General features: G+C 36.1%; 1 protein-coding gene across 1 annotated transcript in view; it reads left to right on the forward strand.

Moving 5' to 3' along the window:
• The window catches only part of LOC137393533 (nucleolar pre-ribosomal-associated protein 1-like), a 45,601-nt gene that overhangs the window by 10,089 nt on the left and 8,085 nt on the right, over positions 1-27,427 (forward strand). Inside the window, exons 8-25 of the mRNA XM_068080119.1 lie at positions 2,044-2,122; positions 2,227-2,390; positions 2,889-2,966; positions 3,266-3,364; positions 4,682-4,850; positions 7,066-7,170; positions 7,627-7,772; positions 7,994-8,176; positions 9,645-9,872; positions 11,070-11,217; positions 15,685-15,839; positions 16,834-17,077; positions 18,342-18,476; positions 20,366-20,571; positions 21,521-21,594; positions 24,279-24,463; positions 24,676-24,850; positions 25,817-25,955. Of these exons, the coding sequence (XP_067936220.1) occupies positions 2,044-2,122; positions 2,227-2,390; positions 2,889-2,966; positions 3,266-3,364; positions 4,682-4,850; positions 7,066-7,170; positions 7,627-7,772; positions 7,994-8,176; positions 9,645-9,872; positions 11,070-11,217; positions 15,685-15,839; positions 16,834-17,077; positions 18,342-18,476; positions 20,366-20,571; positions 21,521-21,594; positions 24,279-24,463; positions 24,676-24,850; positions 25,817-25,955 (2,712 nt within the window). The remainder of the gene's footprint in view (positions 1-2,043; positions 2,123-2,226; positions 2,391-2,888; positions 2,967-3,265; positions 3,365-4,681; positions 4,851-7,065; positions 7,171-7,626; positions 7,773-7,993; positions 8,177-9,644; positions 9,873-11,069; positions 11,218-15,684; positions 15,840-16,833; positions 17,078-18,341; positions 18,477-20,365; positions 20,572-21,520; positions 21,595-24,278; positions 24,464-24,675; positions 24,851-25,816; positions 25,956-27,427) is intronic.

Consider the following 27,427-nt stretch of genomic DNA (forward strand, 5'->3'; position numbering starts at 1 on the left):
TGGCACAGATGGCAACGGGGCTATGATGTGTTCAATATGTTCTGCAAATCATGTTTTGCATTATCTTCAACATTATTATTTTATTATATAATTTTTGCAAGCCAAACAATTTTCATTTCAGCAAGCTTTCATTAAAAACATCCATCTAAGTCGTGGCCACTCACATACAGTAGTATCAGCTCATATAATAGGAAAAATTATTCTACTGCAGTAAACTCAAACTTGATGTATCGTATCTGGATATTCCTTTTCATCTTTGGTTCCAAGATATGTAGCTCTCACTATGTTGTATATGCAGGTTGGTAGTGATCACCACTCCGCTCTTGTAAATCATTTTGGGTATGTCCAAAATACCAATGATATGTAGGTGCATGATTTCCTCTGTCTTTACGTACCATGTTGTACATTTCATGTTCCTGCAGCCTTTCAGATGGTTCCAGACACTCCACATCTGCATACTTGGGTACTAACAAATATTAAACTTTTCTTATCTTTAGATAATTTATTAAATGTCGCTTGGATGTGATATCTTATCTAATCAAATTATTAACAATAAAAATGCAATTAGCTACAAAACTTACCATGGCCAAAACTTACTTACTGTCCGTAGTTATGAAAGGCCACTCTCAATGGAACTGGTTTTATAAGGTCTGTAATCTCCTGCACTTCTGCAACACACTTGAGACCAGTCTGAGAAACAGAATGCCACATATCATGGTTTGTGCAGCACACATTCATGTCTCTCTTTCCCTGTGCATGGCAGTTTCCACACTGACACAACTGCTGCACTGGTGACACCACATAAACAATCCTGTAATCAATAAAACAAATGTAATGCATATATATCATTCATAGATATGTCGTTCTAAGGTGTATCTACTGAAAACTTTCAATTTGGGAGCTATATAGATTGAGAGTGTAAAATTACAAAATGAACAAATGTTTAACAAAAGCATAAGTACGCCAAGCCAACAATTCAAAGCTTTGTTTCTGGGAGTTGAAGATGAGCATTAATCAATCCATTTTCCTCACTTTTTACAAGTGAGAAGTGAACACAAATCGTAATCATGAATTTAATCTACTAGCTAAAACTGCAAAGAAAATTTGAAGCAAATATTATATAGCTAGGTGAAACTATAAAAAAGTTATGGAACATTGATTGGTGCTAGCAAAAAACTATAATTTTGTAATTAGTAAATGTATTCATGAGTAGTAAAATTATCGCCTTTAGTTTAGCATATATACTTATATAGGAGACTCAAAATTAAAAATAGATTTACTTCCATTCTCTCATCTTCCTCTGCACCATAACGCTGCTGACGCCTGTCAGCTCTAATCATAGGCTGTCTGCCCCAATCTTTAACCACCTGATGCTCAAAAAACTTTGAATCATCATCGCTGAAAGTGGAAGCAATGTTAAAATTCTGTTGTTCGTCGATAAAACATGTCGATGGAGCATGAGCGATCTAGTAATTCAGTAAATTATTTAATGACGAGAATCTTCAAGATCACAGACAACACGTTTTACTAGTGATAACATTTATTATGACCTATATAAAAATTTCGTGCTGATGATTGGCTATAGAAAAGATGGTATATTTATCGCTCACGTACTCTTTTTGTATACACTCACTATACACGTCACGAATGAAGCACCCGTTTGAATCTGAGCGTTTCGAAAAATGATCTCATTCAAGCGCTTATATCTCTGGACAGGGCTAGTCTACAAAGACAAAAACACATCAAATTGTAGCTGGTGTTTTAGCCTTATATTGGTCTTAATTTCATTTGAATGACTTCAATGGTGCAATCACATCTTTAAGCACCTTTTTTGCAAGATGGGCTTGTGTTCGTCTCACTTTCATATTTTAGAAAATGAAGACAGAAGCTGGCAGATAATCCTTCCACAGTAAAAGCATATATGTATAATATGTTATGCTTTTTCAGATCGTGCCCCTAGTTGATGTTACTATTTTTAGGTTGTTCCACAGGTTGATGTTGCTACTTTTAGCTCGTTCTACCAGTTGATGTTACTATTTTTAGCTCGTACCACCAGTTGATGTCCTCTTGCACTGTTGGAGCGCAATTAATAAAATAACTGAGAATCAGGAGCACATGCTATGTAAGTTGTTAATGAGACGTCTCCTTAAATGCAGTCATTATGACTTTTCAATTCTTTATCATCGATGTCAACCAACATACCAATGATCCTGTTGATATCCATAGTGACACCCAAGTTTGCCCAAAGAGTGCTAGACTTGTTAATTCTCCATCTGGAACTGAGTTCTGGTCTTCACCAGCCCTCATCTATGCCGATCAATGTCTCAGCAATTCTACTGGATATAGAAAAGTTGGCTGCCCGGGACACTCACTCAACTGATCCTACTGAGGTAATACACCAATGCTGATGTGGAGGAGTATTCGTTTTGGCTCACATTTGCCTGATTGACATTATGAAATGTATGTTTGCACCTACCATGATCTCCACTAAATGGAGGAAAGAAGCTCTTCCATACGCCCTGGTATATATACCTTGGACATTCATAAGCCGATAATGCTGGAGTCCTATAAGGTCGTTTTAGAGACATAGCCTCCCAAAGACGATTTGACATCGTTAGTCCAAGTTCCTAAAACATAGTCTGAAAGACGCCTCATATATACAACATTGTTCATAACAACTGGTCCCTAATTATAATTATCAATTCTCTACGCATTTCTAAAAATTGCTTTAGCTAGCCCAAAGTTTCATTAGAAAACTTTTCAAATCCTTTCTTCGAATATTTCTGGTTTTTCAAGTGCCTCTCGTGACAAATTCGCATTTCGCTACGAATAAAATAGTGCTGCTCATTCACTAGTGAACATTGTTCCTTCTGTTTGCATGTCTCTAGTTTGCCTCACTGACTGTGAAGGCGCTGCAGTTGCTAGGAGAGCTCGGTGAAGAGGCGGGGCTGGCAGTTATGAAGATGGTAGGTATACTTGACCATCTCATATTAGACCTTGACTAGTTGCTCACATTCATGACTAGCAAGTGTAGAGATAGACACTTCCTGTTAACCATATTATTGATGACTAACTTCTGTGTAAATCAAAACAAACAACATAAGACAATTTTGATGCTTCAATGCGCCACAAGAAAAGATCTTGTTGGATTCACATTTTATTGAACACAAAATCAATATTGTTTGATGTCTTAAAGTTTAATAATCATACTATCACCATTGGGAATTGTATAGCTTAGGCCATGTGGCCTCTGTTAATACTGTAGGAAAAAGGGAAGAAAAGCACCTTATCTCGAATTCTTGATTTGATTTATGGTGGGGCTGACCCAGAAATAGCCTTGCAGTCCAAAGAACTGCTTATCAAGGTACGATATATCCTCTTGGTTTATTGTTGTCTAGATTTCAGTTTATTTTGTTTAATTGTAACTTGCCTGTGCCATGTTTGATTCTATTCAAATTTGATGCATGGTTATGGATAAAGGGTTTTGCTAAACACAAAATTGCTTGCAGCTTTCCACACTTTCATATCCTTATCCCCGATTGTCTCCAATTAGCCATACCATCTCTGTAGGATAATCATCTTGCCTCTTTCCAATTTCTGATGGTGTGTAAGCCACAGTACATTTTTGGTGAACAAAATGGTACAGTATTTGTTTTAAAGGTTTGCTGACATCACAATATATTATTGCAGTAGCAGATAACACTGCAGATTTGATTTTGAATAATATTTTTATGCAATTTTGACCAAATACCTAGGTTACATGTTATCAGCATTTTCATGTCATGGAAATGGACAGAAAGGTTTGAAATCTTTGCAAAATATCAGCCAGAAACAGCTGCGACGTTATATAAGTATCTTAAAATCACTTGTTTTGCAAACTAAATTGTCTAAAAATGGTCTATTAAAAATCCTTATTCATGAAAGCAGAGCGTGCGTCAAGAGGTTTTAAACAGATGTCTTCCGTGAATAGCTAATTTTTATGAACAATTTTTCAAATTTAACATTTGTGTGAAGGAAGAATTTCTTGCTAGTGCACTCCACAAGATGAGACGTGTAAGCCAATTGATGGTACTATGTAACCTTCGCTTGAGAAATAATGCGGCACCTATAAATACGACACAGATTCTTTCAGTATTTGTTGAATCTGTTTTGACTTTGCGTTATAATTATCTGCCATATTCGGTAACAAAAACATGTAGTATGACGACGAGATATGGAAAATGTATTAGAATGGCAACCAACACAAGGCCTTGTGTCTCATGTTTATGCATTGGCAAACTGTTGACATTGACATCGTATATTGTACATTGTATATCGTACATCATATATCGCACATCGTATATTGTACATCTGTATTTTACGGAAAAAATTACCTCCTTACATCACAGGTTCCATCACAAGTGCTTTTGTCTCTACAGCTTTGCAAATGCTTGAAAATGAAATGTCATTATTATAAATAAAACTTTAGCATCCAAGATTTGTTTTAAAATTGAACTCAAAAAATGGGTTTATATGCCAAACCTTTAAATTCCTAAAGCAAATACAAAGCAATTAAAAATGTTGAATATCGTGTGTAAAAACTTCTCACACTTTAAAGATTGTTCTTAATTTAAATTGATGGTCATCTCTTTCAAGTCTAACAAATACCCAAAGTGATGATGTGCTGTTCATTGTTCCTCAGCTCCTGAAACAGAGTGGCTGGTTTGAGAAGCTGGACAGGGAGTTGGAGGTTTGGTTTCACTATGGAGACAAACTTGGGTCTTCTTTAAATTTCTTGGAGAGGCTTTTACAGACGCTATTTAGTAACCCATATCCATACCTTGACCAGGTTTATAGTGCCCTCAGTACAGGTATGTCCTTTTGTTTGTCAGAGTACAGTAGACACTTCTCTATATGACCTCCTATAGCCTAAATTCCAGATAACGTAAAAAGATTTGCAAAATTTTTGTTTCGTACTACGTAAAAAATTCCATATATTGTAATGCAAAGTGTCGAGTAGAGGCAACTTCTCAAATTCGATTTGAATGGTAACATATCTCGCCACGCTTGTGAGAAAAAAACGACGTACGTATAGCGTTATAGCTATTATATATACAACCTTCATTACATTTCCGTGATAGGTGGTCAGATGTGTCGACAAAACAGAGAATAAGTAGCTGCGCCATTTTAATAAATTCTTGAAGGCGATCGAATTGTGCAGGCGGTACAGTGTCGGTTTACTAATCTGAATTTCACGAGTTAGGAGTATAGCTAAAAGTTATCTTTTTTCCTAGCTTTGACCCCTGGATATAAATAGATGTTGAACAAGTAGGCACCACTCTTGTTATAGTACAGATATATTTTTGTTTTACTTTATTGTAGACATATAAAGTATTTGTTTTGAAGAATAGACTTTGCTGTCTAGAAAAATAAACAAATCATTGTAGATGGACTTTGAATATGTGTTCCCCATCAACTTATTGTAAGATTACTGCAATCATAGTCTATAAAACCAGGTAAATCGATCAGAAAAAGGGGACTAGTTGTTGATGCAAACTAATAATACTGCAGTTACGATACAGCCAACAGATTAAAAAGTCAAGTCTAGTTTTTTTTGTATGGCCACAGGAGTCAGGTGGGAAAGATCTTGGAACAGATTAGGCAATTTACATGTATTTCACTGTTCGTATAACGTAAAATCCCCATAACGTAAACGTTCCTGGAACGGATTATTTACGTTGTAGGAGCGTCTACTGTATTATATGACAGCTTACCTTTGAATGTCATCTGGTGTTTCTATGCGCAATTTATAATATTAGCAGCTTTTTCTTTTGAAGCTCAGATGTTTCCATTATTGAACGCTATTTGGAGATCCTTGTTTTTTATATAATATTTCATGGAAATCTGTAAATATTCAACTGTGAGAGGATGCTTTGTGTTTCCATCCTGACTGATTATCTCACTGTGTTTAGTTGGATTATATCATTTCTTTATGATATTCTTCTCTAGTTATTGCATTGCTCCTACTCAAATTTTTGCACAAATCAACTCAAATTAGCATAAACTAATTCCCTTTTGGTTGGTAATGTTAATATCGAAGTATTTGGTATGAAATTATGAGAAGACATACATCACAATGATGCAGCAGCTGCTTGACAGCCGTTTGCTAGTTTGACAAGGCTTTGCTCAATTCTTTGAAATTGGGGATGGTAACTACTCTTCTAACAACCTTATGCACTTTTGTTTCATGTATTAATATATTTTACAACATCATAGTGCAAAGACCAAATAAAAATATCAGTTGTTCTAATTCAAAAATAGAACCAATTATTTCATCCTTCAATGCATTCTAGTATCCTTAGATTAATTGACCCATAATAATATCAGATGTTTTTAAGTTTCCTACACATACCACAGTGGAGTAATAAAATGTTTATACGATGTATATGGGAGTAAGATAGATGACATGTCAATGATAACCCCCTGACAAATCCGGCAAACAAATTTCTAGCATTTGCTGAGCGCACTAGCTACTTCGCAGGCATTCAGTTATAATAGACTGCATACCATAACTATTTCTAAAGCTCTTTGGCCTAGTTTCTAGTTTTCTAGTTTAGTAATTAGTTTCTAGTGAAGCACTTACCCACTGCATGATAAAACCTATCTTGCTCAGTTATCACTTACCATTGTAAATACCATTCAAGGTGAAAAATAAGAAAGTAACAATTCTGAGGGGTATGCAATTGCACCTCATACACCTACCCGCTCTGCGCAGAAAATTCAAACGCATCCCTAATTCAAGAATTTTAGATTTGCGTTATCGAAGGTCATCTGGATTATTAAGTTACATCTTTTACTTCTTGAGACATAATTTCCTTAAAGAAGTTTCGTTTTGCTGACATGTATATACAATTAGTACAGAATGGAAGACACCACATTGTGTGATGTCTAAGCTAAACATTCAATTTATAATCCTTAGTGTTTACAACTCATTCCATATGTCCACAAGACTGTTGTTTCCTAGGGATATCCTCTTAACACATTCTTATCAGACTAGTAGTCACCATTTTTAGTATTAATATGCAGTTGGTGACCACACAAGGCAAGGGAGGACAACTAGTGATAAACTGCTGCCCTTCAGTCCACTTGTCCCTATTGCTCTAAAGCTATTCAATGAGGCAGAGCAAGAGAGTAAGTCTGTTACTTACATCTACCTTCCTTCATATATTAGTCTTGTTACTTACATCTACTTTCCTTCGTATATTAGCCTTGTTACTTATATCTACCTTCCTTCGTATATTAGCCTTGTTTATTTCTTTTGTCTGTTATAAGAATGGTCTTGATATCACACCGATATTAGTTTATTGGTCCGTTGAGATAGCTGCCCTGATCTTGCCCAGTCAACAAGTTATTTATCTTCATTGATGCCAATTTTAGTCTAGTCAATGGGTTTTGCCAAACTACATTTACTAGCAGTGACCACATTTTTCAACTTCAATGGAACTCGGTTTTGCAATCACACTAAATACAGTGTATGATACTAATATGTTTATGGGGCTCCTCAACATAAGGTATTTGTTTTCAAGCTTGCTTTAAGGTATGTTTGCTATGGACTCTATCCTGAATCAGTTGTGATGTAAACTTTAGATGCTGCCATTCAAAGTTACAAGTTGTCCTGCTTTGCTGAGGTTCTTCTGCAGCAAGATGACCCGCTTCCTCTTGGCCACCTACTCTCTCAGCACCCAATTGGGAGCCTACTTCAAGTTTCTCAAACCCTTCTCGGAGTGAAAAATGTAGGCTGATCCCTACATTTATTTTACTAGACAAATTATTGTTATCTTTTACCCGTAGAGAAAGACTGCACTAGAGGAATGGTACATTCGGTGAAAAGATGCAAGTTTTGTTGCAGTCTATAAAACGGCATAGCTATTATTGCTCAAACTAATATGGCATCACCACTGCTCATGTATCTCAAATAGCCAAATCTCTCTAACTGGTTGTAATCTGCACACAGGTCTCCTGCAAAGGCTTTGCTCTACCACCGTATTCTGACCTTAGTGACCTCTTCTTTGTATCAACACCAGCATCCAATCCCGAACTCCTTGAGTCAATTCTTGTTTGGGTTTCGGCTCTGACGGAGAAGAGAAGTCAGCTCATCGTTGTTGATTATTGTCTCCTCGCGCTCTGGCATCATCAGGTAGGCTGTCTTATTGCATCTCAATCGGCTGCTTTCTTTTGGCTAGAATGTTTGTATTGCGTGAGATTACTGCGCTTGTTTTAGTCATAGTAGGTGCAAGTTCAAAACAAAGTATAGGCAAATCTTTTACATTTGCATAATAAATAGCATTTTTATAAAATAATTTATGTGATCTCACTTTTTATGAGATACTTTTCATGTAGTCTGCAAATGCGTTCTTCAACTGTTACCACGTTTTTCATATCTTCTGTTGTCATGGAGTTTTGTCAGTGATTAGTAAGTCTCATTTGACAAACTTAATCCTGATCAAAGCTCGGGCGCTCGAACTCCACCCTGAATTTCTTTGGTCGCCCCTTGTTGAAAGTTTAGGTTCACTGCAGTTACCATCTTGTAAATGCGTCATTGAGCAAACTGCAGGCCAAGAGAACCAAATCTAAAGTTTAGTTTCAGCATAACCCAGACAACTGTTATAATTAAACCTTGACACAACCTGTAGGTGGTGAATAAATTTATTGGACACTTTGTCTAAAAAAATTGATTCACCAAATAGTATGTAAAGTATATTTTGCTCAACAAAATAAACTTTACATTTCATTTTGTAAATGATAGACAAACTGATAAAGTTGATAAACCAAATTTGTTGTAGTTGAATCGTTAACAATTGTAGAGACACTGCTCTCCATTAGCAAACTCACAGAATGCTCTACCTCACTTAGCATGAAATTTAACCAAAAGCGCTTTTATAACCCTTTTTTTATTTCTCATTTTAGCACTCCATTAATAATGAATATCCAGACGCATCATTGATAGTATTAATGACTTTTTAGTACGCACTCCAGAATAAGCATCACATAGATTTGCTTGACTTAATTTTTGTAATTACAGAATCTGTTCCTCTATTCCCTAAATGCTATGATAACTTTTTGCTACTAAAATATTAGTATATGCCGTATTAGCAGTGTATACAAAAGCCAGGTCAGCAGCATTCAGTAGGTAGAGTTGCGCATTAGGGATTAGCATCATTGTTCCATTTGAGTTTGTAGCTTGATAAATGACCAATATTCACCTAAAAACTGCTATTATCAGATTTGTTGGTTGTATAACTGCTAGAATACCAAATTGGATTTGCTGATAATGTTATCTTGTTTTCAACAGTCATCCTGACTAGCTGGCAAACAACAACAATATATCTTGTTGTCTCAGTAGCTCAGTAAGCGTGACATAAGTTTCTACCTTTTCCTTCCGGGCTGATCCATCATTCTAGTACCACACAATTTTTCAGTTGTTTACAGACATTCGTGATCGCACTGAATAGAATACAGTGGAGTGGAATAAATGAAGAAAAGTGGCACTTTGCTAAATTGTTTTGTGTTGGTTTAAAACACCAAAGGTTTATGACGAAACAGATATATGTCGCCATTCATATACATGTATGTGGTCATATTATCATTTTTATCCTTGCACCAAGGATGACAAGAAAGAGCAGGAGACAGTTCTGGCTGCTGAGAAACTGCTGTGCTCACTGTCTGACAAGCATTCAGTTTGCTCCAAGTTGGTGCAGTCAGGTCTGACTCGGCGCTGGTATCTGGCTGAGGAAGAGGAGGCTACTACTCTTTATGTATCATCACTTTTCAACACAATGTTGTCTTCAATCGATCTTTCCATTTATACTGGACATACAAAGACATGTCTAGAGGTTTGTGTGAATGTTCTAGAAAAACTGCTGGTATCAATAAGTTTTGTGGAGGTGAGAGTTTGTTGAATCAGTAACCAATTCAACTCAAGCAGTAACCAACTCAAATCAATCAGTACTCAACTCAATCACTAACCACATCAACTCAATCAGTAACCAACTCAACTCAATCATTAACCACATCAACACTATCAGTAATCAACTCAATCAGTAACCAGATCAACTCAAGCAGTAACCAATTCAACTCAATCAGTAACCAACTCAATCATTAACCACATCAACACAATCAGTAACCAACTCAACTCAATCAGTAACCAGATCAACTCAAGCAGTAACCAATTCAACTCAATCAGTAACCAACTCAACTCAATCATTAACCACATCAACACAATCAGTAATCAACTCAATCAGTAACCAGATCAACTCAAGCAGTAACCAGCTCAACTCAAGCAGTAACCAACTCAACTCAATCAGTAACCAATTCAACTCAATCAGTAACCAATTCAACTCAATCAGTAACCAACTCAACTCAATCAGTACTCAACTCAATCATTAACCACATCGACACAATCAGTAATCAACTCAATCAGTAACCAGATCAACTCAAGCAGTAACCAGCTCAACTCAAGCAGTAACCAACTCAACTCAATCAGTAACCATTTCAACTCAATCAGTAACCAACTCAACTCAATAAGTAACAAAATCCACTTACTACTACTATTCAGCTCATTACTATAATTCAAAAATCGAAAAAGGTTACTTAATTTTGTTTTATCTTTATCGAACTTGTTTCATATTACAAAAAGCCCATGGAGAATCTCCTATTTTCAGTCACACTAGAGATAAAAAAGTATCTCAACTTGTAAATTTTTGACTATATAAGCATCTATGAAGTACTGCAGAGACGGCCGTAGTTGCATAGTTCATAGCTGCAGCAGTTAAATGCACCGTCACATAAAAACAAGCAAGATGGCTAATCTAAAATTGCTTTCAACAAATCAAAATATGAGAAAATTTTAAATGGTATCAAATCACACCTGAATAAACTGAACCTTCATAGCTCTGCCTAATACACCTTAGCCATTCTGAGTTCTCACTTTTACGGTTATTGCTTTGACTCAGCTCTGGCAAGAAAATTCATTATGATTTTGCATGACTCAGTCTAAATATATATGCTGTAGTTTGGTATTTTGTCACCAGGTACTGAAGGAAAGATTGTTGGACCGACTGGATGGCTTAAGTGGTGTATCTGAAGCTACAGCGTGCCTTATACTGGACTCCGTGTCTCTCTTTGCATCTACATACTCGTCCTCTCATCTTGTCTCCATACTCCAAACACTCTTGCTTAGTGAGTTTAATTGCTCGAACTAGCTATATTTTTGATAGTTGACATACAAGTCCCTATATAAGCACTCAGCGAAGGTGAGCATAGAAAAATTTTGGAAGCTTGTCTCGCGGGCCTAGTAAACAAATCTTACTATGGGTTATTATTTGAGCGTATCACTTGCCAATGATTCATCAGTTTTATATGAGTGAGTCCTACATTAAATATTATTTTATATATTCAATGATCAATGCCACTGTATGCAGTGGATGAAGGTAAAGTAAAATGGAGCCAATGCAAACCTTATACTCTTAACACATTGCAATCTCTATGGAATGCAAGTGCACACAATGTTATCTGATGAGTTGAATCACAAATTAAAAGTAGTGTTTTTAATCTTTGGGTTTGTAATGAGTCAATCTACTGTTTTGCCAAGGTGAAACAACTCCATTTTAAATAAGTCAATTTGGATTAACTCGTAAAACCATGGCTATAGGGTCAGTTATTAAATGTCGATTGAGCTACTGTACTATAAATTTATGATTTCCTTATAATGACCCACCCCTTCGATGTCTGGTCATGTGCCATTGCTTGTGTTGCCCATCCGTCTAATATGGACAGTGGAGGTTAAACCAATTTTTATAGAAAGTGCTGTCTTACTCTTTGGCTGTCAGACAGTCGGCCACACCTTTGGTTACAATTCTGTTCTTACAATTTCTATAGCTTTAGAAAACATCAGTTTGTTTTGTTGGATAGCAAACTGATTACTCCTTGACTTGAATTTTATTTTGGACTTTAACATTGCACAGCCTTTAAAATTTCAATTTGTGTTTGGGAAAGTTTCATAGCATACCAATGATTTGGCTGCAAAAAATTGTTTTACTTTATAAGTAATTTATAAACACTTCCTCAAGTGCTTCTCACCTTTAATAGCTTTTAAAATGCATTTCACATTCGTTCTGAACTATTTATAAATTTTTTAAACACGACTGTATTGTGACCCGAGCTGTTATGACCACATTAGGTGTTGAGAAAGGGTCAGTAAAATTCTCAAACAATCACTCTATACATAGATACAACATTTAGACTGTGTTTTAGCTGTATAAGAATAATTTTTGCTGAAATCAGGCAATTGACATACCCTAGGACACTTATATTTCGCTAGTATTTAGTTTCGTGAGTAGCACACAGAGTAAAATTTCGCTGCAACTTAATTTCGTGGATCTGATGAGTGCAAAAATATAGTGATGTGAAAATAAGTGACGTAGAACAAACATAATAGGATTCCTCAGGTCCAGTTCACTTGTAAAAAAATTTCAATTTTGGACTAGTTTGTATTTGTGAACCGCGGGTAGAAATGTGTGGGCGAGATCGACAATGCAACTTGATCGCTTGCTGCTATTTGTTTCTTGGACTATCAATGACGTCTAGGTCCTTGCCCTTGCCGCCGTGACTGATGTGGCACCAATATTATATCTCAAATATTTATAGCATGCAGTGGCCATGGCTCAAGGTTGTTGTTGTTTTTGGTTGGTAATAAAATTCATCGCTACAATAATTATTATTCAATTTTATGACTTTCCCTACCAGACTTTCATCCTCATCAGTTACAAGTTCAGTGACTAAACTAATATCATCATCTTCCTCGTTTATATTGCCTTTTCTACAGGCCCATATTCTCTGGGGCGGCTGGCCGGCTGAGCCGCCCCAACTTTTTAGGAATTTTTGGCGGCTAAGTATATTCAAACTCGGAGAACTCGCCCTCGGATAAAATGTAAAATTTTATCACGAACACTTGGTTAACTCGAACGGATTTGTTTGGTCCGTTCTCACGTAATCATAAGCTGCTTTAGATAACTCGACCTTAACATCATTAACTCGAACAGTTATTTGCCCAACGGCTACGGGAACGGTTTTTATCGCTGTAGAATATCACTTTATTCCAAGCCATAGAGATAAATGTTAACTTTTAATAGTTCTTGGGCGTCATTATTATCATTATTGGCAAAATATTTTTGTTAACGACTTTTATAAAGGTTTGCAAAAGGTCAAGTTTCACCAAACATCCATTTTGCAATGGCCCAATGAAATCGTAAAAACCTTCGAATGAACTAAAAATAAAATCGGCAAAATTGATCTTTGTTGAACCGCTCAAAAGAAAAAAGATGTCTTTTTTTCTTAGCGTTTCAACTGCGATCAAGTTTAGCCTATTTTAATCTGAAAACGTCCTGGCAGTCACATCACCTAAAACAAACAAATCTCAAATAATAGAAAAAATGTTTATACTTTCCGATAAAATCTTTTAAAACTTTACGTGAGATGCTCTGTTGAGGCCCTACATGAGAGAAACCTGTTGAGGGGGCTGATACCGCCCCTCCAAACCCCCAGATGCTCATAACTAGTCGCCTAACATTAGCTGCCCCAATTTGCAACCAGGGAATACAGGCCTGCTTTTCCAAAAGAACTTGTTATCTCAATTTGCTTTGCCGCCCTGCTCAGTCGGCGTATTAGCTATAATGAGTTTAGCAGAAATTGCCCAATGAGACCAACCACACAAAGGCTATCTGCATTTCTAATATGACGACTTTATTGGGGATATCAATGAACAAAGCTCTTTAATTTCGCATTTTCGCTCGTTTGTTATGATAATTTAGCTCGCTCCTCGTTATGATAATTTAGTTCGCTCATGAAATTTTCGCAAGATGAATGACTCCGCGACAATGCGAAAGTTAGATGACGCGAATACATAAGTGTCCTAGGGTAGGAATGAAAGCTTTATCTATTTTAGTTTGTAGACTGGTAAAAAGACGCTCTAGCCCAATAACCCTTCTACAGGGTTGAAGGCACCCGTCTCCAACTTCATAAAACTTATATGATGAGGTTTTACAGTTGTTTAAAAAAGATTGCTACGGCTCACGTTTAATGCTATCCACACGCCATATATAAAGAGTCTTTAGTTTTATTTAACCAAGTACTGTTAAAAAGACATGCTAACAGGGTACATACACGCTTGATCTAAAATTGGTTTTTTGAGGTGTTTATGAGCATATATCACAAGTTTCTACTGACTTTTACTGCATCGCGGTTAAAATGAACATTTGGATAGTTAACATGGGTCGTTTTTGCGAACTGATTTGGGATAATGGCAAAAAGTAGTTCGTTGCTTTAAAGCACTGGCGGTGATTTAGGCAAGTCTAAACGCGGTAGACATGCATTTTGTAAACAAAAGTTATGAGCCTGTTATTTTCCTATCTGCCAATTCTATGTACGTGATTTCAGTTAACTATTGAAAATGTTGTATATTTTTTTAATATTCACTTCGTTTGCTCTATGCTTTAAAGCACATAAATTACATAATTTTTTTATTATATATTTCAGTACATCAGAGTCTTGGCTTTCGAATGAGCCTATATTCAATACACAAAGAATAATAGAACTATGAAAAACGGGGTGTCAAAAGTACGTCCTGCAAAAAAAACACTTGGTTCAGCTATTCAAAATGTGGCGTCATAATTCTCATTTAGCCTTAGGTCGTCGATCCCTTTCGCTGCCATTGAGGCTGCGTTTTTCTGTGACAATCGGTGCTGTTAAACCCAGAGAGCGCTAATAATAAACTAGGATTCTAGATAATCAACAATGCCGGGGATCATGCTAACGCCCGACCCATACAAACACATGTTCTGGGTTAATTAATTATGCTTTAATAAATGTACTGTCGTTGATAAAGGTAATGAAATCACATCGATTAAATTATGACCTGCGGTTGTGTGGCCCTAGGACTAAATGTCAATCGCACTTTCGCGAGATCACGCAATGCTTGAAATTAATTAGTCTCAGTCGTCACCCTTAACAACGCATTAAAAATAAAGAGCTAGTGCATAATATCATCGGGAAAATATAGTATGGTTCTTGGAGTCTGAGGTACTTATCATAGAAATAATATGTACATGGAAAACTAATGACACTGATTCCTTTGTCATCTTCATTCGTTCTCTGGAGTTGTCCTACCTTCACCTGCCACTAGCGTCATTATTGCCACTTTTGTAGTTGATAAATAAGCGGTAAGAGCACACAACAACGAATATGAGAATTGTGACGTCACAATTTTCGAGACTATGCCAGTAAACTTTTTCGCGGTAGAGCTCTGGGGAAATCCTATAAACACCAACCAATGTCTGTCTCACCATGGCAAACAATAGCTCATATGAAAGCCAAGACTCTGATGTATTGAAATATACAATAAAAAAATTATGTAATTTATGTGCTTTAAATATCCTGTGCTATTTAAAATGCATTGTTAAAGATCTACTGTGCTATTCTTGGCTTGCCAGTTTTTTGTTGTAAACAACGTTTCTGGAAGCTTCTACACCGCATTAATGTTCCAATTTGTGTCAATCCGAGTAAACCACTCAGCATGCCATAACTCAGTCACTTCTGTTTGTTCTTACGTGCTGTTGTGGTGCAGATGTACGTTGTGCAGATGTCTTGTAGACGCCAGGGTTTGTTCCTTGGAGAAATTCTGGAAATGTGTTGAGGATTGCTGCAAGGCTCTGTTTTGCAATAGACCGTGTAATCACACTGATATTAACTATAGACTGGAGGTGCTTGACTCAATTCTAGCTCTTGACTGCACAGAGAAATATAAGGTACATATTGGTAGCCTCTGGTCTTATCTATTGGTATCCTCTGGTCTTATCTATTGGTAGCCTTTGTTTCTAGAAATATAAGGTATCAGTTATTGGTAGCCCCTGGTCATAGAAATATTAGTTATGTATTAGTAGCCTTAGATCCTAGAAGTCAAAGGAATCTATTGGTAGCCTTTAGTCATAGAAATATAATGTATCTCTTGGTAGTCTTTGATCATAGAAATAAAAGACATCTATTAGTAGCCTTTGGTCACAGAAACATAAAATAGAGGGTATTTATTGGTAGCCATTGATTGTAAAATATAAGGTACTAATAGTAGCCTTTGGCCCTAGAAATGTAAGGTATCAGTTACTGGTAGCCTTTGGTCATGTTTAACAAGCTGAAAGAAATTAGGAGTGGTTGGATGGGCTTCAGTAATATTTCAGTCCAAAGATTCTCACCGCCTAACATTGTTGGACTCGTTACATTGCTAATTATGAAAACTAAAGATATTCGGTATTATTAGTTCAAGTGTGAAGTGTAGGTATTTTAACCAATTGCCGTTAAAGATTAGCAGGTGTAATAACTATGTGCCTAATTATTCCATTGTATCACAAGTATTACGTGCGGATTAATAGATAGAATGTCTGCCCTCTGACCTGGAGGTTCAAATCCAATGCGAAGCGGATTTTTCGTACCTAAAACTCTATCGCTATAACACAGAAATGGTAAAGGACCAACAGACAAACGACGAACACTAAAATTTACATATAAAGGTATAAATAGTCTGACCACCAGGTTCACTACTAGGGGACCAATTGGCTATTCGATTGTCATCAGTTAAATAAGCAATTGAGCCAGTTTTGAGCTGGTCCTTCTTATAGTAGAAACTATGCCTTTTATTAATAGGCATATGTTCAATTATTATACTGTGTTAATACAGTGTTATATGATTGTAGCCTAATGTAAGGGCGGACTGAGATGCTGCCTTATACACCTACAATGCTGTTCTAGATTGTATACAAGTCTATTCACTCATCACTGATGCCCGAAGTGATTCCATTTAGTGTCTGGAAGGCATGCCTCGACAGCGCAAACTCTCAACCTGAGGGATCACAACTCCTACTTTGGCTTATTAGGGAGACGCGTAGTCTTGTGCCTGTGCAGATGCTTCTGGACTCATTTGATGTGGCTGAATTTGACAGCAAACTGCCAGTTTTACGAGCTCTGTTCGATAGGCTAGGAAGCAACGCAGCAGGTACATTCCTTATTTCATTTTATGAGTCTATAGGTATTTCAAGTCATATGACAGGTGAGCTGGTGTTAGCAGTGTGACTAGCTGTTGAACCTTGGTTATGTATCAGTAATACATTCTGAGCTTCTATTTGCGAATGTCGCGTGTATCGTTGGGGCTCAAAAAGAAATAGAAAAAAAATGCTACTAGGCCTTGTTATGTTGCAGATGGTGGGAAAACTCCAAAATCTTTATAAAGAACCCAAATATCCAACAATAGCAACCACACTATGCATTGCTCCAATTTTCTTCTAATCCAGTACCCTTAAGTCTTTCTGGTGACTTACCTCAAACATGTGTCCTAAGGCAAAGTTTTTTAGGGCAATCTTTCCTTTTGTTACACTAATCATTGATGTATAACATGGCCCTTATAATTCAATGTTTTAAGAAGTTTTGGTGCATGCTAATTTGAGTCGTAAACCATGTCACAGCTAAACTTTAGGCATCTACATATCCAGGTGCTAAACATCTGCTCGTATATACCAGTAGTTGAAGTAGTTGAGTAGTAAGACCTGTACGAGGAATGTAAAAATAATTTTGTGTTCGTCGAGATAAAAAGATGGAAAAGAAGTTTAATTAGAAGGAGCAAAGTATAGGTGTTTTTGGTTTCTTAATCATAGGAGTACCTGATTAGGGTTCAGATTGCAATCCGTACAATTACAATTTTAGGAGAATTACAGTAGGTAGTCTTTTTCCTGATAAGGCTACACCAAGGTACCCGGTAACTGAGTAGGGTAGGATCTGCTGACATATGTGACATATCACTCTGCATTATTAATAGCCGTAGTATCTAAAGTAGCATCTAAAGTAGCATCTAGGAGATAACTCCAACATTATGCATACATGTTGGACTAATTGAATGCTCACCGTGCACCCATTCCATGATAGATATTTTTTCAATATTTGTTTACGTGTATCTCCCTTAGCGTTTGCGTAGGAAATTGAAAAACGATATTTATATTTGATAGCTTGAATATTTATTCAAAGCAGTGAAGGCCGCTCTAAGTATCTTCAAGTATCGGTAATTTCAAGTCAGGCATTAGTAAGTTTTGACTCTTGTATGCATATCGCTGTTTCATGTTTATACACTGCAGCAAGTTAGCATTAGAAGAACAGCTCTGACAGGTAAGTTTGGGTATGCCCTGAGTTCGATGTCAATGCTACTACTGTTCTCTAGCCTTAGATCCAACTAGTTAAACCACTCTTGTTCTATTTATTTAAATATATAGGTGAGAGGTTCGGGAAAGTCTTCAAAGTATTGTCTCAAACTGTCAGACATTGCATCAAGACTGAGGGTTTGGCATCATGTCAAGATGAAGTTGTGATATTGAAACATATTTTACCTTCTGCAAAAGAAAAACATTGTGAGTGGTAAAGTGTTTTAAATCTCTTAATAACTGTTTTAAACCATAACTGTCACAAACAACTTTTATCGTATTTGCTAGGTAAATCAGACACGCTGATTCCGATTTTGTACTCAAAATAAAGATTAGTCCACTAACTTTCAGTGTAATGAAAGCTTTTTTATAGCGTTTCAGTATCCCTTTCGAAAACAACACGATCGGCACAACAAGCTCCGTTACGTGACGTAACCTAGCTTTTTAGGAACAGAAGTTACGTAGGGATGTTTAGACCGATTTAGAATAATAGAGATGGGTGTTTTAAAATGCATTAATATCTAAATTCAGCCTTAAAAATAATATCAGTCTTTTCTGAAAGGTAGATAAGCTATTTAGCATTGCATATTTAAAAAAGCGCGATAACAACGCTAGCTTGTGATAAAACCGCGCTTTTTGAGCTCATTTTTCTTGGCATTCAGCCCATTTAACCATCATGTAACAAGCTACGAGCAATTTTAAATAGTTTATATACTTTTCATAAAAAACTGAAATTATTTTACAGGCTGGTTTTAGATAATAATGGGTTTTAAGACACCCATCTCTATTATTCTAAATCTGACTGAACATTCCTAACTTCCGTTTCTGAAAAAGCTAGGTTTCGTCACATATTTATGGGCGGAGCTTGTAATGCCGATTGTGTTGTTTTTGAAACGCTTTAAAAAAGCCTAAATTACTTTAAAGGTTAGTGGCCCAATCTTTATTTTGAGTACAAAATCGGAATCTAGAATATACAATAAAAGTTGTACGTGACAGTTATGGTTTAAACAGATAGTATTCCCCTCACAAATTCCTATGTTACTTTGATAGTAGCAACACTACTACCCCTTTACTGCTGGAACTCCTTCCTCTGCATCAAGTAGACAAAATGTATTTTTCTTTTCTGATTTATTACTGCAACGCTACCAGAGCTCCCTACTCGTGTCCATCTGTCAGTAAATATACATGACTGACTCACACCTACAGCAAAACTGTTGTGTTGTCATTATTCAGTCGTGATTCTTAACCAGAGAGCTGGGCATCCGATCTGTTTGCTAATGAATGCTTCTCCAATAACTAACGCGTATGTTCTAGTTTTTTACCTGCCATACTTTGTTTGAGCAGTAACGGGCTTATTATATGCCAGTGTTTTTCCTAGTACACTCTTTCGCTTCCTCCCTGTCATTATCTTCTGCTATTATTCCTGTTATTCTATTTATGCTCATGAGAAAAATCTGAACTTCGCTTCACAAAAGGCTTACCTAATTGTTGGCCACTGGATCATTCCAATTATAATGTATTCCAGAATTCCAGAATAAGACATGATAGGTAGTAACAAAGATCTATCTATGTATTGGACACCGGAGAGTGGTAGCCCCACCACATAGATCTGATGAGCTCTTTAAGAGGGTGCTTATAAAATATTAACTATCCAAGCTTTATAAACGGTTTTCATGATTAATTCTCTAGTTGGGTGTTACGTGCGGTATTGCTGATCTTACTCATTGTTGTTGTTTTAACAAACCCTAATTCTGTGTTCAGGTCATATCATTGTGAATCAACTAATTTAGAGAAGGTAATGAGAATAATGTGGTGTAATTTATACTCTTAACTCAGACTATATGGTTTAAATTAACTTAATTCATATATTTTGTTAACATTTAAAAGTTTTTAAATTTCTACAAGTTTTCTTACTTTTTGTTAAAGGGCTGTATTTTTTGAAAATATTTGCATGGGAATTAATATACCCACATTTTCTTTTCTCAGTGCCTTGATTTTATATAGGAGCATAGAGTTAATTAACCTTAAGCCAACAGCAAATTCTACCAGGTATTAACGTCTACGGTATAATGACACTTATTTGAAATATTTAACAGTGATGAAACTGTTTGAGAATCTCAATGGAAGGGGGATAATTGGAGAAACAGAATACAGTGATGATTGCTTCCGTTTATTGATGGCTATTTGTCACATTTACCCACGACTCTACTGTGATTTCTTCAACTTCGTCATTGCTGAAGTGTCTCACCTCACCCAGCAGGCTGTCAAGTGTATTAGTTTGGAGTTATCATCTATTTCATGGGTAGGCATCACCACTAACATGTGGTGTAGGCCATGGCTAACTACACACGGATGAAGTATATCATTGAAGCGTAGTGTAGATATTTGCTGTGGCTACAAACCCACTGCTGTTACTCATTTAATTGTCCAATGAGAAGTGGCCTCATTTCATTCTTATGCCGACCAAGACATCTTTGTTGAATTTTCCAAGACAGTGATTGAAATTTCATCAGGAAATTTGTATTGTAATACAGATCAATGATTTGTATTACAATAGCATTTGTTTAGTTATTTGCGTTGCTATATTTCGCTCAGATAAGAAGCTCTACACATTAACAACGAAAACAGTCAAGTGCAAAAATACTTAAAGTTCATGACATGAATTAAACTATTGAAAAAAAGACTAACAAACTTAATTACCAAAACAATTATCTGAAATGTTTCGCATACAGTTTCAATTTATATTAGTGGCTTTCATATATATGTTACAAGTGAGAACATGTTTGTCTAAATAGCTGTTTTTGGGAAGCACTGTTATGATTGTCCTTCAAAAGGCAACTTTGGCCCCAACAGCTTGCGTTGGAAGTGAATAGAATTTAATCAATGTCGTTGTAATAAACTATTTCAGCCAATCGCAGATGCATCGATTTTATCTCTACTGATGTAGATCAACATATTTTTTTCAGAACCATATATTGGCTACGCAACGGTTGCATTTGGTTAATCTGTATAGCCAGGCCTTTACCTTCACTGAATTATATGCCGCAGGTTAAATTCTTCTATTGAAAAAGTTCTACTGTAAACATAAATAATGTTGCATGTGTATCATCATGTTACAGGTGTTGCTTAGTCGTTATAATTCATGAATTTGCTATATATTATTTGTAAAAGTGTAGCTTAGAATAGTTGCTAGTGTTTGCTGATTTATCAGGTGAATGACCGGAACATTCTATAAATTGTTATTTTATCAGAGTGAGGAAACAAAGACAAGCATACAAGAGGGCACATCTAATAACTGGAAACAGTTTATATTTCAAGCTCTGAGGTATGTTCCCAGTAGGATTTGGCATGTTCTGGCATGTTGGACTCTATGATCATTCCATTAACTTGCAGTAAACATTTGTAATTGCTGTGCCCATTTACTGCTATTCTCTGGATAATACATGGCTTTTATTTTTATATGGGCTAGCAGTACAATCACATATTGGTTTACGATTGTCATAACAAATTTTTTTAGCACAATGTAAAATTCTAAAACTTCACTCTACACCCAAAACAAATTTCCAGCAAACTAAGCTCAAAGTTCCTTTAAGCAGTTTCGTAAGTGAAAGGCGAATAAAGTAAAATGTACAAATAATAAATAACTACGCATTATGTGTGGTTAAACTCAATATAGTCTTAAATTAGAGTAAGTTACACTGCATAGCTTTATCACTGCATCTCGCTTATTCGCTTGTCTCCAAGGTAAAATAGCAGTTACATCTTTTTTATTTATCAACACTTCGTTAATTTATTTTTTATGTGTAATTTCATTTATTTTTTTCTTTGCATTATTTTTTCTTTCTTTGCATAATGTATTTCTTTGCATTATTTTTTTTTCGTTATATAATGTATTTGTTTTGACGCTCTGTAATTACCTCTAGTGTTTATTCGACATCATATTATCATGCTATGGAATTAATGAGCTTTACATGTAGAGGTTCAACTGTAGTTCTATTATTAGAGTATTGTATGATATACTGACATTGTTTGGATTACCAAATAGTTTTGTTTATCAAACATGAATGTTTTATCTGAAGGTTGCATGAAAATAAAAATTGTCACATCAAATATACTTTTTAACTATGTGTGGTATTATTGTTATTTAGGTAACTATATATTCAGATAAAGTCTTCATACCGTATATAAATTAAAAATGTGAATTAAGTCTTTGCATTTCGTGAGTATTTTAATAAACTTGACCCTGTCGTAGCGGTTCATTCTACTATAAAATTATCTTGATTATTCACATTTTAGCAATTTATGATGAATGTTAGGAAGCTGGAACCTTTTGTACCATATAACAATTTGCTGGTGTAACATTAGAGTGTATATCCTACGAGCTGTACATACTCATGCTGAGCCGCTGTCCTCTATGTCAAAGTCTTAATGCAATTCTGTCTTTCATGCAATCTGCATGCTGCTAATGTTGGAGTGGGTTTTCCATCTTGTAAATGCGCCAATGAGCAAACTGCAGGCCACGAGAACCAAATCCAAAGTGTAGTTTCAGCATAACCCGGACAACTGTTAAATTATTATACATTGACACAATTTGTAGGTAGTGAGTGAAAAAATTTATTGGACACTGTCCAAAAAAGGATCTACATTTGTTAAGTGTATTTTGTTCAACAACATATACTTGACATTCCATTTTGTAAATGATAGACAAACTGATAAGGCTAATAAATAATTGGGGATGCTTGTAGCCTGTCTTGACAAACTGTTGTTTTTGAGGAGTTGTCCCCCGTCGAGCGAGCAACACAACAGCTTGTCACAAGACGTACTGCACCTGATGCATCAGTTGCACCGAAAGGGAGTTGTCCTCTTCCGTCTATGCTGCTTAGCTGCGATGTTATGGCGGTCGCTCCATTGGTAATCATAATAGATTTCGCGCAAAAATGTAGAAAAAAATAAGTCTCAATATAAACGTTAATTGGTTTTAACGTTTAATCTTTGGTTAAACGTTAAATAATTAAAACGTTTAACCCAAGACCAGTCTCTGTTGTAAACTTTAGTAGAACTTGGGAATAAAATAAATTGAAAATAAAATCCATAAGAACAAATAAAACTAACTGATACAAAAATAGAAATAAAACTGACTGAGCACACAAATAACGACATGTTTAGTCGTTGTTGTTGCCTAAGTTCTCAAGTTCTACTAACGTTTACGGCAGAGACCGGTCGCTGGATAAACTTTGTCATCTTATTTTTCTCTAAATAAATTTTTGCGCGAAATCCATTATGATTACCAATGGAGCGACCGACTTAACATCTCAACCAAACCGCATAGACGGAAGAGAACAACTTCCTATAAGTGCATTATGTATCAGGTGCAGTACGTCTTGTGACAAGTTGTTGTGTTGCTCGACGGGGGTACAACTCCGCGAAAACAACAGTTTGTGAAGACAGGCTAGGATGCTTGTAGTAGCTTTGCAGTAACCAGAGGAAATATTCAATTCAATTATTGCCAAAATTAAATTGACTAAATTCAGTAAGACAGTCATTCGGTGTATTGCTCATTTGAATCATTTGATTTCATTGTTCAAAGGAGCATTTCAATCAAACAATGCATTACAAAACCCTTGAATTTAATTCTGTGGTACATATGCCGTCTGCTCTAGTAAAATCTTTATGCTTTATTATGTCCTTTAAAAACGGTTTTAAAAACTAATTAATAAACATTCAGGGTGAATATAGCATTAAATTATAAAAATTATATAACTGTTTTCAAGTCCTTTGCAAATTTTCCTTTACAAATTATTCTGTCTGAGATTTGAGAATTAATAATGAAACTCAAGTTTTCTGTTAGTCGTTAGTTTGCTGGTGTTCATTATGATATCACATATGTTGTCATATGTGATATCGTAATGAATTTGCTGCTATAAGATGTATTACCATATCTTATACTATGACTTTTGTGTTTTTATGTATTATCATAGTAAGTCACCATTTTGTTGTATTTTTCACCAGAAAAAACTTCGAGTGTGCTGATTGGTTGAGGCTGGTGAGGGTACTCGGCAGCCTCAAATATAATGAAGATGGCAGCAACACAGATCTGCCTTCTAGTGACCTCTTCATCCTCTTAACAAACCACAGCAAGTTTGTTCCACTAATAATGAGTGGAAATGATTCATCAGCCCTCTCTGTAGCCAAAGGTATGCATTGATCATTAGCCCTCTCTGTTCCCAAAGGTATGCATTGATCATTAGTTTATTAGCATTGCTTACACAAATCTTATGTTTTATCTTGACATCTTTTACGGAAGCTTTATATTACATGTCATTGCAGCAAGTTCTGGAGTTGCGTTATCTCCTTTTTAGTCACGCTTCCTAAAAGTAAGCTTTTCAAACCTCTTTCTCATCTGCAGGAGAGTTGCTGTCCCTGATGTTGATGCTTGTCAAGATGTCACCCTCTGTCTGTCACGCTGATCAGTACCCTCTGTTACTCGGTGGATATCGAGCTACTCTCGCGTCTAATGACCGAAAGTTGCTCCATCTCATGTATCTCTATGAGAAGTCTGGTGTGTCTACCATCAGCTATAGGTATGGCGGTCACTCTCTGTCGGATAGTTCCGCTATAGAATATTTTATCTGTACTGCAACGCTGAGGTAGGCACACCTGTCTTGAGCTTTTTAGGACTAATCGCTCAAGTTTCCAATGATGAAGATAGCCTAAGCTAATACTATATTACATGCCACTAACACCATAACATTTATGTACAAGCTACCAAGATATTGTACAATAGTAACATTTGGACCCCTACATACATGCGTTATATATACATGGATATTCTAGCTAGTAGTCAATCCTATACTTGCAATCTCAAATGAGTACGTTGGGACTTGGGAGTTGCGGTCTTACTTGAGTGTGTTGGAGCTGCGGAGTTGCCATCTTAATTGACTATGTTAGAACTGTGGAGTTGTAATATCACTTTAATATGTTAAAACTGGAGTTGTGGTCTCACTTTAACTTTTTAGACCACAACTGTGGAGTTGTAGTCTCGCTTGAGTCTGCTAGAACTGGAGAGTTGCAGTATCACTTTAACATGTGAAGTTGTGGTCTCATTTGAGTATATTTAAGCTGGAGTTGCGGTCTCACTTAACTAAGTTAGAGCTGTGGCCTCACTCGAGTGCGTTAGAGCTGTGGAGTTGTGTTATTAAAATAATGCTGTTTGGATACATTTATATATGGCATTCCAAGTGCACGAAGCAGTTTCATGAGCAGTCTTTATTTTTATTTTAAAACATGGCTATGCACACATACTAAATACCTAGCCAATGTGCATCGTAGACATACTATGGGTGCACACTGACGTTCCTAAATGATGCATAAATTATCGCTATGAAAGCGTGGCCTCTACTAATTGTCCTCTATAAATCATCAGCATTTTGTGATGAAAATGTTTACACAGCTATTTTCAAGAGTAAAAGCTACAGGTCAATGATAAATTAACTCTTGTCAATATTTGGTTGTTGCAGGCCATACTTGTGGGGTTCTGCAGGTGTCAGTTACTACTCGGTTAAAGAGAGTCTCTCAAGTACACTCATCGCACAACCTAGTGTAGAGGCTGTACTTGAGTGCTTGGATCCGGAGTTGCTCTGTAAATCTGCATATAACTTGCCCCTTAGCCGGCCTCTTTCTCATCAGGTCAGTTAGTCTAGAAGGCGTATATTTAATCATTAAAACTTGAATACGCAAGCTACTGAACTCTGTTAATAGAGCATGGCTTCATTATTGAGCTCATTTGAACTAAAGTTTCTATGTAAGCATAATTTTGTCAGAGTGGTTAACGTGTGTTGTTACTGCTAAAGATTTAAGCCTGCGTTGCCATAACTACGCTAGCATGTTTATAAGCATTAAATTAGCCTTTGTGGAAGGTAAATAATATGGTGATTATTTGACTGCAAATATATTTTTCAACTTTTAAAGAAATTTTCAAAAAGGCCGAAACGCAGACAATGTTTTTATCTGTAATAGTCTTAACAAACATCTAAAGTTCGTTAGTGACCATGCAGAAATAGTTTATGGCTGTATGCATGGTCAGTATAGCTTTCTTGACCAAATTGTAGGTAAAAAAAGCTAGTCAAAGCTTTTATGAATTTGTATTATAAGTAGTTTGTTCTCAAGGATATTGCTAGTTGCTAAGGAATCTAGGAAATGGGAAGGCTCTTTGAAAATCATGATAAATAATGATGTAATATTTCCTTTCTTGTCTCGTCGCAATGGAGACACTTATAATCTCAACTCAGCGTCTTATATTTGACAAGTAAATTTATTTTTAGTTATTGAAAAAAGCGAATAGACATTTTCACTTCCAACCAAAATTTCCAATTGTTAAATAAGAATAAAATTAATTTTAAATATTCTTAAATTTATATGACTCCAAGCAATCTGAAGAACACAAATTCTGTAGAATTTATGGCTGGGATATGATGCTCAATTGTAAGAATAAATATTCATATAAGTAATTCTGTTACTAGTAGCTGTTAGAATCGGGCTTCAATTCTTTGTAACTTTCATGCACTGATCACACATTTACTATAGTTATAGCAGTTCTAAGATAAAACTCTTCATATGAGCTCGTAATTCCAGTAAGAATATTGGCAATGAATGAGCTTTCAGTGCATAAAACAAGGGCTAAAACCAGGGGTATCCTGCCAGCTGTGTATGGCTGCTATGGTAACAGTTAATGACCTCAACATTTGTGAGACGTGTGACACGCTTTTCTGAAATCTCTGCTCAATCAATAACTGAGAATATGGGTGATGCAATCTATCACTGGCCGCATTACCTGTTTTTTGTTCTCCGCTATAAACCTTAACCTTGTGAACAGTGCGTACAAGATGATGCCATTGCCTTTTCTCTGTGTATGTACCTCTTCTGCTCACACCTTTATACCTTGTTTATCTATTTAATACTTGTACGCTTGGTACCGTGAGAGACTGTCATGAGTAATCAGTATGCGCACAATTATTCCGTGACGCTGTAAGACCGCCGAGTAGTGTAGTTATTAGCCTCCGGTATGTAAAATGAAGGGGACCAAGTTCAATTCCTGTGTGAGGCAGTTTTTTTAAAACAATCTTAGCATGGCTTCGGACAGACGCTGTTCTTACAGGAAA

The sequence above is a fragment of the Watersipora subatra genome, chromosome 4, assembly GCF_963576615.1.
Source record: "Watersipora subatra chromosome 4, tzWatSuba1.1, whole genome shotgun sequence".
Classification (NCBI taxonomy): Eukaryota; Metazoa; Bryozoa; class Gymnolaemata; order Cheilostomatida; family Watersiporidae; genus Watersipora; species Watersipora subatra.